This window comes from Arachis hypogaea, chromosome 8 (assembly GCF_003086295.3).
Source record: "Arachis hypogaea cultivar Tifrunner chromosome 8, arahy.Tifrunner.gnm2.J5K5, whole genome shotgun sequence".
In the NCBI taxonomy this organism is placed as follows: Eukaryota; Viridiplantae; Streptophyta; class Magnoliopsida; order Fabales; family Fabaceae; genus Arachis; species Arachis hypogaea.
The window spans coordinates 30,999,055-31,012,956 of NC_092043.1; the positions used below are offsets into that span (position 1 = coordinate 30,999,055).

The 13,902-nt window shown below is 27.3% G+C and overlaps 3 protein-coding genes across 3 annotated transcripts; 1 reads left to right on the plus strand and 2 right to left on the minus strand.

Moving 5' to 3' along the window:
- The first annotated feature begins 1,860 nt into the window (after positions 1-1,860).
- Positions 1,861-3,873, plus strand: LOC112705236 (uncharacterized). The gene has a single exon (XM_025756075.1). The coding sequence runs from the start codon at positions 1,861-1,863 to the stop codon at positions 3,871-3,873; it is 2,013 nt and encodes a 670-aa protein (XP_025611860.1).
- A 2,166-nt stretch (positions 3,874-6,039) lies between these two features.
- Positions 6,040-8,560, minus strand: LOC112705237 (aluminum-activated malate transporter 2-like). Its single transcript, XM_072200092.1, has 6 exons — positions 8,290-8,560; positions 7,868-8,008; positions 7,473-7,751; positions 7,233-7,345; positions 6,858-7,001; positions 6,040-6,740 (listed from the first exon to the last, which is right to left on the minus strand). The coding sequence occupies exons 1-6, from the start codon at positions 8,525-8,527 to the stop codon at positions 6,216-6,218; spliced, it is 1,440 nt and encodes a 479-aa protein (XP_072056193.1). The 5' UTR covers positions 8,528-8,560; the 3' UTR covers positions 6,040-6,215.
- Positions 8,561-10,951: 2,391 nt separating this feature from the next.
- Positions 10,952-13,502, minus strand: LOC112705238 (aluminum-activated malate transporter 2-like). Its single transcript, XM_025756077.3, has 6 exons — positions 13,229-13,502; positions 12,808-12,954; positions 12,421-12,693; positions 12,074-12,180; positions 11,451-11,591; positions 10,952-11,369 (listed from the first exon to the last, which is right to left on the minus strand). Exons 1-6 carry the CDS (start codon positions 13,500-13,502, stop codon positions 10,971-10,973), a joined length of 1,341 nt encoding a protein of 446 aa, XP_025611862.1. The 3' UTR covers positions 10,952-10,970.
- Positions 13,503-13,902: the final 400 nt, after the last annotated feature.

Sequence of the window (13,902 nt, forward strand, 5' to 3'; positions counted from 1 at the left end):
AGTAATTTTCATCATGCATGTTGACTCTGTTCACCGATAAGCAGATCCCCTAATTCCTCACTCTACATATATATAAGATATCGGTTGATAAGCGAATTACATACACGCATGATAATATATAGTGTCCAAGAAAAAAAAATAGTATTAGTTAAATAAAATATTCTATGACACAAAAAAATTAACTAATATATTATGTATTATGTATATTAATTTACAAAACTTTTTAATAAAATAACCATTATCTGAATAATTAAATTGGCCGTGGTAAAATAATTAAATCTACAATAAATGAATAATTAAATTTATTTATAATAATATAATAAAAAAATTATATAGAATTAAATATGTATATTTATATGTTATAGTTAATTAGTGATTAAATTTTAGTGTATAAATAACATAATTAAATTAAAAGTAATATTATATATTTAAGTTTTTTATAAACTAAATTCAACCAAATTAAATAATAAAATTTAAAATAATATTAATTATAGTTGATTTTTATTATGTTAGACTAATTTAATTATACTTAATTAACAAAAAAATTTAAATGTGTAACATTATTTTTAAATTAAATAACTTGTAACATACATCGGAATTAGTAAAGAAATTAAAACTTTATGTGCTTAGTGGTTGTCGTAATTATGAGAATTGTAATAACCGTTGTGGACTTGTGGTCTTAGATTTTTATAATCTTCCAAACACATTTTTTTTTATGACAAGCTAAGTGATGAGGACTGTAGTTAATGCCCCACTTTCTCATGTAGTTTTAAAGTTTTCTATTAAATCCATCTAATAAAATTACCAACTTTGTAAGTGGAAGAAAAAAAAAACGACCTGATTTAATTTGTGGCTGAAAGTACATACTAAAAAAAAAATCAATATTGTCAGCTTTCAATTTAGAATTCAGGGATTTTCTTGAAGAAGAAGAAGCACTAATTCATTGATGAGCAGCTATTGGTCGTTATATGTAACTTATAAACATATTAAATTGTATAAGAATGCATGCATAGTCAGGAGAAAAGCTTAGCTTGCACGTTTGACATACATGTGTTATCAGGGGCGCAGGTACATAGAAGAAAACGGAGCGATGGCCCTCCAAAATTTTAGTTTTTATTTAAAAGTAAAAAAGAAAAAATAGTTTAGTCTCCTCCCCTTTTTTTATTTTTCAGTCCTTTCTTTCTTTTTGTTCTATCTTTTCCAAATCCTTCTTCCTTTTAATTTCTTAAAAAAAATTCAGCCCAATAATTCATTTTCTATTTCTTTTTTTTATTTTTCAATTCCTATCCCTTTTTTTAATTCTCAACGTACAATCATTCTCCAATCCTCATCTCCTTTTTTTATTTTCCAGCATACGAGTTTCTCCCTCTTTCCCTTCCACCTTGGCTTTCCAAAATTTTAGATAACAACTTTTTCTATTCTTCTTATTTTTTATCTTTTTAATCTTCTTATCTTTTATAATTTTACCTCTTTGATTTTTATTTTTTTTTTTTGTTTTTTACAGATTAAAAAAAAAATAGTAATTTAACAAGTGATTTTTCACTCCTCTTTCTCAAAAAAAGTTCTATTTTTAATTTTTTTATATATTTAGTTATTTACTTAATTAGTTAATTTATTATTATTTGTTAATTAAGTTTATGTTATTATATGTTAATTTGTATATTTAATTTTTTTATTAGTTAACTATTTAATTACAATTTTATATTATTTATACTAGGATGTTAGTATTATTATTCTGAATTTTAATATTTTATTTTATATTGAAATATAATTTTTATATTTTATAAAGATTTAAACTGTAATTTATATTTTTCGCTAAATATATTTTTAATTATAAGAACTTATTTGGCCATTTGAATTATGAGTAAGTTCAAAACCATTGATACATTTTTTAAAAGAAAAGATCAAGAGAATGAAGATGCCTCTACTATTACTATTCCAATACTTGAGGGGTCATCAAATTTCATTACTTCAAGTTCTTCATTGAATAGCTCAAAGCGTCCACGACTTCTTCCAAATCAATTGGATGTTTTTCGTTTGGAAAGAGATCCTGGAATGCGACCAATGATTTGGAAGTTTCCTCCAAATAAAAGAGATGAAATCCGTCGGGTTTATATTAAAGTTGGGCCAAATCAACCAATTCTTGATAATTATCCATTTTCTAGTGATAAAAGTCATCGTCGCTTTCAAGCTTCATGGTTTAAATTGTTTCCATCTTGGTTAGAATATTCTATAGAAGATGATGCTATATATTGTTTTTCGTACTTTCTTTTTGCTAAGGAACCTTCAATCAATACGGGTTCAAATGCTTTTATTGAGAATGGTTTCAGGAATTGGAAGAAAGTAAATAGTGGAAAAGAATGTGCTCTTTTGAATCACATTGGCAAAGGTCCTAACTCATTCCATCATAAGGCGCTGAAATCATGTGATGATTTGATGAAACAATCACAACATATTGACAGACTTCTTCATAAGCAAACATCAGAAGAGATTGAAAAGAATCGAATTCGACTAGGAGCATCTATAGATTGCATTAGATGGTTGACATTTCAAGGTTGTGCATGCAGAGGACATGATGAAAGCCAAAGTTCAAGCAACAGAGGTAACTTTTTGGAAATGTTGAAATTTTTGGGATCTTACAATGAAAGAGTGAAAAAGAATGTTTTGAAAAATGCTCCAAAAAATGCTAAGTATACTTCAAATGATGTCCAAAAAGAAATTCTACATATTCTTGCTACTAAGGTGAGAAATTCAATCAGAAAAGAGATTGGAAATGCCAAATTTTGTATTATTGTTGATAAAGCTAGAGATGAATCTAAAAAGGAGCAAATGACCATTGTTTTGAGATTTGTTACTCTAGATGGTTTTGTTAAAGAGAGATTTTTTGATCTTGTGCATGTCACTGATACTTGTGCAACAACTTTAAAGAAAGAATTTATTTCTGTCCTTTCTCATTATAATCTCCAAGTTGAAAATATTAGGGGTCAAGGGTATGATGGTGCTAGCAACATGCGGGGTGAGTGGAATGGTTTGCAAGCTTTGTTTCTTAAAGATTCTCCACAAGCATACTATGTGCATTGTTTTGCTCATAGGTTACAATTAGCATTGGTAGCAGCTTCAAGAGAGGTACTTCAAATTCATGAATTTTTTACTCAATTAAATTCTATTGTCACTATTGTTAGTGCTTCTTCAAAAAGACATGATCAATTACAAGAAGCTCAAGCAATTGAAAATGCAAACTTGGTTGCTCAAAATGAATTAGAAACAGGCAAAGGTGCGAATCAAATAAGCACTTTACAAAGAGCTGGGGATACTCGATGGAGCTCTCACTTTAATTCTATTTGCAGTTTGGTAAAAATGTTTACTGCTACCAATATTGTTCTCAATAATATCATTGAAGACGGGACAACTTATGCACAAAGAGGTGAGGCTTATGGTGTTAGTAAAATATTATTGTCATTTGAATTTGTTTTCACTTTGCACTTGATGAAAGAGATTATGGGAATCACTAATGTTCTTTGCCAAGCACTGCAGCAACAATCTCAAGATATTCTTAATGCAATGCATATTGTTTCTACATCAAAGTTACTTCTTCAACAATTAAGAGATGGTGGATGGTGCAATTTTCTTGCAAATGTTAAAGATTTTTGTGAAAAACATGAAATTGAAGTTCTTAATATGAGTGCACAATATGTTTTTGGAAGAGGTCGATCTCGTCAACCAAGTGTGACAGTTGAGCATCATTATCGAATAGATGTATTCTTTGCAACAATTGACTCTCAAATACAAGAGTTGAATAGTAGATTTAATGAGCAAACAATAGAGCTTTTGACTTTGAGTTGTGCTTTGGATCCTAAGGAAAATTTCAAATAATTTAATATTGAAGAAATCAGCAAGTTAGCAGAGAAGTTTTATCCCCTTGACTTTCCTTCTAATGAGCTAAATATTTTGAAATCTCAGTTGCAACATTATCAACATGATATACCAAATCATTTGAAAGGCATTGGTACACTTTCTAAATTGTGCAACAAGTTGCAAGAAACGGGAAAATCAAGAACTTATCACATGGTTGATAGATTAATACGTCTTGTTTTGACTCTACCAGTGTCTACAGCAACAACAGAAAGAGCTTTTTCAGCAATGAAAATTGTTAAGACAAGACTCCGAAATAAAATGGCTGATGAATTTCTTGCAGACAACTTGGTCATCTATATAGAGAAAGAATTAGCAACTATTTTCGACACAAATTTAATTATAGATGATTTTGAAAATAAAAAAAAACGTCAAATAACTTTTTCATGATACAAAACTGTAAATGGTAATTTTTATATATTATTGTCTTATTTTAATTGAGATTATATATATATATATATATATATATATATATATATATATTTTAATTTTATCAATAGAAATAATAATATAAAATATAATACCGCCCCCTAAATAGTTAGCCTAGCTCCACCCTGACGTGTTATATTATATATATGATTTAATTTAAATAAAGTGCGCAAACTATTTTGCATGAGATATATAGCAGCAGCTAGCGATCTTGAACCAATTGACGCACGCCGCTGACTGCTTAGATTCAACTCAGTCAACTTTTTATTTGACCCCTGCCCCTTAACCTTCAAGAATATACTCCATCTCTTCATTCCTAATTCCTTTTCCCTAACTACTTATTCGTGAACTAGTTATTATAAATTAAACATTATATATTTTATATATTTATATTTTTAATTTATAATTTATAATAATAATTATAATATTTACGTTTATTAACTTATGCTATTTACGTTTGACATAATATTTTTTTTAAATCTAAATTAATTTTTATTTATTTTATTATGTATAGATTGAATGAATGAATAATAAATCTAATTAAATTATAGAAGAGAACAATATATATATATATATATATATATATTAATGTTTGGTATAAAATTTTATAGTCATATTTTATATATAATTTTAATAAAAAGTATAAATTATAATTGATAAATAAATAATATATATAATTAATAATCTTTTATACATAAATTATTATTTATTTATATAAAATTATAAATTATTTTCATATTATTTAATTCAATTTATGAGTTTCAATAAACTTGTGAGTTTATGATAGATCAAGCTCGAACATAATAAATAAACTCAATTGCTAATAGGGAGCCACTCAGATAAAGACGTTTAAAACATCTTAGTTTAAAAATATTTTTTAATAATTAAAATTAACACATATAATTGATTAAACTGTGTTATTTTTGTCAAAATTAGGATAAACAAATTAATTTAATCAAAAAATGGTAAATTAAATCTTAAATTGATATAAATTAATATATTTTTTATAGAAAATATCTATAATATTTTTATTATAAAAAAATATTAAAATATTTTTATTATATATATTAATTTTAAAAATTTTAAATTCTATCTGTCATCCTAGAATTAGGATTTAAAATTTTTAATATATATATATATATATATATATATAATAAAGATATTTTAGTTATTTTTTATAATAAAAATATTATAATTATTTTTTATAAAAAATATATTAATTTAGATTAATTTAAAATTTAATTTATTGATTTTTTAAGTTTACTAATTTATTTAGTTTAATTTTAATAAAAATAATACAATTTAATCAATTATATTTAATTTAATTTAATTTATTGATTTTTTACCTCTATACATCTTTTATATATATATATATATATATTATAATTTGAACTCTTATGATTCAATTTTAGTGAATGGAGTTCAAATTTTACTTCGACACTTCCTCTCTTACCTACTATTAGTAACGAGAAACAAAGGTAGTGCATATACATATATAGAGGTAATTAATGTACTATCCCAATATATATAAGCAGTGTGAAGTTTTAATTTGTTTGATCAACGTTATCGTATGGAACTTTGTATTTGCCATGTCATGTGTTGCGTGCATACCTACCTTGCTTCGTTGAAACTTGAAATATAATAGTGAAGTAGAGTAGTAATGCGTCAACCATAAATGTAAAGCAAATTATACCTAAATTGATAAAGGAATCTTTCATTAATCTATACGAATTAAATTAGATAAAGATCAAATATAAGTATACATATCTCGTATTTGTATATATAAAGAACTATATATATAATACAATGTTACAACTTTTTTATGAATGAAAGAATAATTAAACTCTTATACTGTATTTAGTTAATTAAATTGATTACTGAACAATCACTTCTATGGTTGAACTCCTATTTTGTTTCGGCGAACATATTGAAGACTCATGAATTCTGTTGTTGTGATGATGTGGCATTTTGTCACGAGGGAAAAACCGTTTCATAATCCCTTCACGAAGCAAAGGTAACGGTCTTGTTCTCGTAGCTTTTGTTTCATCTTGATGAACATTATTATGACTCTTGAAATGTGCCAAGGATGCTAATTCATCAACTTGTTCCGAAATTCTTTCAATGCTAATCACAACATCCATTAGGAGTGAAGCCATTGCAGCAATTGCCACTACCTCTAGTAGATTAACCTCTACTCCTCCTCCTGAGAGATTTGATTTTAACATAGTGCTTAGGGATTCAATTGCCTCTTTGGCATTTGCAATGTGAGCCTTATAATTTGTTTTTGATAAGCATTTCATTGATTTAATTGATAAAGATAACTCCTTCAAAGCCTTCCCGGATTCTAAGCAAATGTGTTGGCATGTATCCTTAATTTTGTTCCTTAGTTCATGTGTAATCTACATACAAAAAATCAACATGTATATGTTAGAAAGTAAGCTATAGATATTAATTAATTTTATTCGAGTATTTATATAATGAGAAATAATTAATTAATAAAGTGCTCTATTGCATACTTGGATCTTAGACTTAATGTGGTAATCTAGGGCTTCCATTTTGTAAGCACATTGCCTCGTTGAGTTTCCAACTTTCAAGTATTGCTTCCATGGATGATTGAATTGAAACTTGCCATGTCGAGGTTCCCATGAAGCCAAATTAGCCTACAAGACAAAAAGGATTGCACTTGTTGGTAAGTTTGTGTATTTGACAGTATAAAAGAATTTAATTTTTTTTTCTATTTATGTAATAATAAAACATCGACTATATTACGTATACACCAAAATCAGCTATAAAAATCAGTCACTAATATAAAATATATGTTGGAACATAAAGATTTTATATGTTTATACACATTAAACTAAAATAAAAGCAAACTTGGGGTTTAAATTTACCATGTTTTCTTCCTTGGTTTTTGAATTAAGAACACTTTCATATTCCTCAGCAAATGATTTCTCATTCTTGGATTTCTTCTCCTCCATTACATTAAAGGAATCATTGATGAACCCTACAAAGAAATAAATTTTATCTTTTAGTTAATTTCCTTACATAGAAGAATTTAAAATAATCACCATATATATAATATCACAATTAATTAATTAATTATAGATGTTTATATATATGTATATATATACCTTCTAAGAAATCGCCTATCTTTTCTATGTTTTTAGCAACGGAATTATGAAGATCCTCTCCTATCCACACCGGAAATATGCAAGCGGATACAATCATAGACAAAATGCTTCCAATGATAATTGTGAATAGTCTCTTGCAAGATAATTCTAGTGTTTCACTCTCATCATTTCTATAACCGGATATAGATACAAGACTGAAGGTTAATATGAAAATTGAGAATCCATAATCATATTTTGCTTTCACTCCAGGGATACACCTAATATATGTCATCACCGCACCTGTAACACAACAATAATAATAAAAATGATAATGTATAGATGATGAATTCTTTAATTAATCAATAAGTTCATACATTATATTATATTATATTATTTTTAATTAATTAATTTGGCACCTATGATGAAGAGAAAAATTGCCAATAGTATTGGCTGATTTGTCTTTCCAGGCAAAGTTGCTAGTTGTTGAACTCCAAAACCTAGAAAACCACCTAGCAATGTTGCTGCCATTCTATTTAGTCCTTTTCCAAGAGTTGCTCCTGAAATAAATGGAAAATTGAATTAATTAAGTAAGTCATGCTTATTAGAAGTTTAGACTATAGATATATATAAATCTAAAAAACATTCTTTTATTTAATTTGTATAGAAAATATTATTTACATCTAAAAGTCAGTTATTAAATCAGTCAATATATAAATATATATTTAATTTATTTTTAATAAATATTTAGTATTTTAACATGAAAATTGAATTTGTATTATAATGATGATGTAATGATAATGAAAGGTGAAGACATATATATAGGTACTAAATTAATTACCAACAGAAAATTCCATGACAACAACGACCGTCATAATAGCCCACAATGTATTGACACCAAAGCTATCATAAAGAGCTTGGACATAGAAGAACATGGAGACCAATGTGAGTGCAAATCCTACTTTGAGAGAATGAGTAATCCTTCTAGGATCATCTTGCCCCGATTTCTTTATTTTCTTGGGCAATTCTCTAAGCCATTGACATGTTGCATTTTCTTGAGATGTTATAGGAGAAGCCATTGCATATGAGAGTGTATATTACTAATTGTGATTAAGGGCATAAGGTTGGGTATTTATAAGGTTATTAATTAGTGATTGATGGTGCATATGGCTGCTGATGATAAAAACAAATAGTTATCAGGCTTGACTCAAATGAAATTAGTGCGTGCGCATTTTCTTTATGTTGCTTCCGTGATATTGCAATGCTTTTTCCACCACTATTCATCAGACTTTCATACTCACTACAATTCTTAATTACTTTTGCTTCTCTTTCTTCTCATTGCGCTTCTTATTATATATTATTACTAGTTTTTCAGATAAACAACTTGTACACATTATTAGCTAGGTTTTTATTTTTTGCATGTGTATGTTTTTATTGGTGGAAACGATCATTTCTTAATTGGATGTAATTATTTGAGTGACAAAATTTTTTTCTTGTAAATTCTAAGATAATTGCATCATTTGCATGCCTATGTATGTATGGCTTAAATTAAATAATATAAGACATTTCATTATAACACAATTTCTTGCTAACACATGCGCATGTTTGTTACTTGTTAATATCGAGATAATGGGGTAATGTTTTACTATGGTGATTAATTAATAATTTAATATTACTTTTAGTAGTTTTTCTTTATTACATTTCTAATAACGTGTTAATTTTTTTTATCGATTTTTTTCTTTTTATTGGTATTGTGTTAAAATTATGAGGATTGAACTCTTAATTTTTAAGTTACAAAGACTCTAATACCATATCATAAAATTACTTATAAATAAAGGAGAGACATAATAAATAGTTATAGTTGTAACATTTTTAAAAAGTTTGAGAATAAATTATTTTTGTTTTCTATACCGAATGATATAAATCAGTTATATACATATTTTTAATACATAAAGCAATCACATCTTTAATCAATTCAACTTATAGTTAAATTTTAGACAAAAAAATTATCTTTGAAGCATGAATTAAATTTTTCTAAAATTATATATTTATAAAGTTTTATACTTCTATAGAAGAAGAAATAATGTGATAGGTTTAATTCTGAAACTGATTGAGAAAAGTCGTAAAGTGTAACTTAATCAAGGGTATGAGATGGGTAATAGTAATTTAGAAAAGTTTTAAAGAATAATCATTTATTAAAGAATATACATATTTATATTATTATTACAGATCAAAAGTATTTTGTTTATAGAGTAATATATAGCATATGAAAGAAACGCAGTCCAATCAGAATTTGTAGAAATACAAAAAGGTTCTTTAACCCTTAGGATAACTAATTATAAACTGTATAGTAATAATACATTTGAAAGCTCAATGAGGAGAAGCAAAATTTCCTACCTAATAGAATTTATTTGACTTTAAGTATATGTGTATCCTTGATATTATACCTATACAATAGGATTACCAATACCACTACTCAACTTTAAAAAAAAGGCAAAATGGAACATAATTATTAGTGTGTTGAAGAAGTATTAATAACATCGCACTTCCACTACCAATAAAAAGGCATTTCTACAGTATATTATAGAATTTACGGTAATGTAAAAAATAAAATAAAAAATTATTTAATTTAATTTAATTTTTATATTTCTATGTATATAATATTTTTAATTAAACACTTATTATATATAAATGATTTAATTAATTTATTGAGAATTAAAAAATATAAAAATAAAATAAATATATACTATTTTAAATTGATTCTTTATTTTTTTTAAAAATATTTTTGTAGCATTTAGGGAGGATGGCTGTATATATGTATTTGAATCTTAAACTTTGAATTCAACAAGCCTTCTCATGGCTGTTTCTATTGAATTGAATAACAATTTGCAAAAATGACACAAGTGAAAAAGAGCCTTTCTTTTAATTAACTAATTAATTAATTGGGCTAGCAGACCGAAAAGAAACAAGTTGCGGACAAAGCAACCAACAACAATTAAACAATGTCTTAAACAAAATAAGAACATATATATGCATAGATAAATAAACACATAATTAAATCACATGCCTTCTTTTTTTTTTTTTTTTTTTGATATAGTACATGAAAGGGGCGGCTTGATCTCCTGAGCAGCTAGAAAACAAGTTAATAATAAGGTAATGAATTTAGACATTCATGATTGAAGCATTGAATAAAGTAAGAGTATTAAATAGGAGCTGTCACATGCATAGAGAATAATGAGAATATGGACGTGGAGGCTAGCAACCTCGTATGGGCGCGTTTTTGTTTTTGGTTATATGGATAATTTGGGCCTACATATAAGGCTGGGCTGAACCTTTTGGAACAGCAGAGTTATTAGGCCCATAAAGAACAAATGAGTTAAAAAAAAACAACAAAAAAGAAGCTGCAGATTCTGGAAAATCGTTATCATTTTATTAATCTGGAAATACAATATATAGTTCTTATCACATTTTGATCCAACACAAGTTCCATATTAACTGATCGATTAATTGCTAAAAGAGAGGCTAGTTGATTGTAATAACATGATGAACTCCAAGATCATGAGGAGGAGAATTTGGGTAATTTGGTGCAACTTTGCTGTCTTTGTTCTTGAATTTTGCTTGCACTGATAATTCATGTACTGACTCAGCGATTTTCTGGGTGCAAGAAACCACATCAAGCAGCAAATAAGTGACGGTCATAATAGGAATATCCTCAAACAGATTGGTCCCTTCCCATAACCCTGATTTGAGAATGGACTTGAGATTCATTGCAACAATCTTAGATTTCTGAATGCTAGGGTTTGCAGCACATGGTGGAATCGTTTTTTGGATTGACACTGATAATTCCTTCAGAGATTTTCCTGTTTCTTTGCTTATTTGGATGCATGTCTCTTGCACTTTGTTTTTTATTTCTGATGGGGTCTGTATAAAAGGTCAACCAACGTTATTTGAAGATTAAGTTTATTATAATTTAATAAAATTAAATGAGAATCCAATTAGTACCTTGGTAGAATCAAGGAAGCCAGTAAGGGAATCAATGAGGCAGGCACATTGCCTTAATAAGATTCCAGTCTTCAAATATTGTTTCCAAGGATGACCATATCTGAAAGGACCATGGCACGGTTCCCACCTTGCAAAATTCGCCTTCAAAATATATATTCATATAATAATAAAGTAGTCAAACAAGAATAACAAAAAAAAAAAAAGTTTTAAGAGTCGGTTGTGATCCAACCGATTAATCGAAAATATGATAAAATATCGATTATTATCATTGTTTCAATAAAAAGTCGATTAAAAAAATCCATAAACTGATTAAAATATTCTCTTTTAGCGATCAACGATATAAAAAAATTTTTTAAAAATATTTTAAACCTCTAACTTTATTGATTTGGCGATTGGCTCAATTTTTAAAAAGTTGATGAAAAGATATAATTCATTAAGAAAAAGTTTAGGAAGCCAACTTTATTAAATTTTGACTAGCATGCCAACAAAAAAAATAAGTAATTTCACATCGTTAGATGAAATCTCATATTATTAAAAACATTATTGATGATTATTTGATGACTATAAATCACAAAAATTACTAGACTAACACTCCTCATTGATTAATTCTCCAATATCCTTACCAAGCTTTCTTCAATTTGCTTTGAATTGAGAACACTTTTATATGCTTGAAGGTTTGACTTATTAGACCCTTTGCCCTCTGATGTTCCAAAACATTCATCTCCAAAACCTGCAGTACAACAGGTCACTCTAATTTAAAATAACTTTACTTAAAATTGGATAATACTATATATATAGAAATTAAAGTATTTCAAGTGTTTTAATATTTTATATGTTCTACTAATTTAGTCATTAATCTCAATTAGATTTAATCTAAGCATAATTAAGATCAATAGCTAAAGTCACTGAACATTTGACATACTAAAACATTATTTGGGATGTTTTCAATATTATATATACTAATAAGTACCTTGAATAGAGTCTCCTAGTTTTTGAAGATTCTTTGATACTAAGTTGTGAAGATCTTCACCTGCCCATATGGGGTACACAATAATGGAAACCAATATCCACATCAAAACACCTGTGAAAATTGTGATTACTCGTCTCTTTGCTATGTCTAATAAATCTTCGTCTCGATAGCTAGGTAGAGATACTATGCAGAATGTCAAGATAAACACTAAGAACCCATAATCATATTTTGCTTTGATTTGAGGTACAAATCGCATATATGTCATTGTCGCAACTGCATTCATTTATTCAAATTTCACATTAGCCAAACAATTTTAATAATTAATACTGTATTCACGTACTATAATAATATTCAATTGAACAGGCAAATTTTATATATATATCTTACCTATGACAAAAATTAGGGTTCCAAGAAATACTGACCCCACAATATGTCCTCCCATTATTGAATCAACCAAGTAATAACATCCAAGTCCTAGAGCACTAGCCAAAACTGTTGCTAAACCTCTATTGAAACATTTAGCAAGTGTTGCCCCTGCATGTGTCACGCAATGTAACACTTAGTCAAATAAATTAAGAATAAGAATTTAATTTTGATATACTACCATTCTTTCCGTGTAAAATAGTTTTGCACGCACATTTAATTACGTAATACCATATCACCAAAAATAATTATATTTTATATTGATTGCGTGAATAATCATCTAAAAGAACAGATGTGATTACACCATTGTATAAAACGTTTTTATATTAGTGTATCAAAATTAAACTCATTCGTTAAATGAACAAGTTTAGTTAAATTAACTTACCTACGGAAAATTCTGAGACAAGGATGACGGTTATAATTATCCACATGGGATTTTTATCAAAACAAACGAAAAGAGATTTAACAAAGTAAAATGCAGAAACTGTGGTGATGGAAAGTGCAACTTTGAAAGAATGAATAAGCCTTCTAGGATCATCTTGTGCCGGTTTCTTCAGCTGCAACATCACACCAACCATCTTAGCAACAAACCGTTGCCAAAACGTGACATTATTATTATTATTGTTGGTATCTGCTATAACTTCAGATGATGATGCCATCATCAGTTAGTTGCAGCCAAAATTGGACACACAAGTCCAACCCCAAAATGTTTTGAATTATTATTGTGCTTTATGTGTTGTGTTTGAATAATGTAATGTAAGAACGTAACGTTGTCCTATTTATAAGAGAAGTTGTGTTGACCAATAAGGTACCCAAAAGGATTATAATAATCAACACTTCTATGTTTTCAATCCATTATACATTCAATGCATTAAGAATAGATAAAAAAATCACGATTTTTTTATTTTATCCAATATTTGTATAATGCTTTTTTAATCATTTTTAGGATCTTTTTTTTGCTAAGAATTTTTTCCAGTACCTTAAAATAATGGTTAACTACATTCCTAATAATCAAATTTTTTGTTTCATCGTGATTGACTAGCCAGTATTTATAAGGAT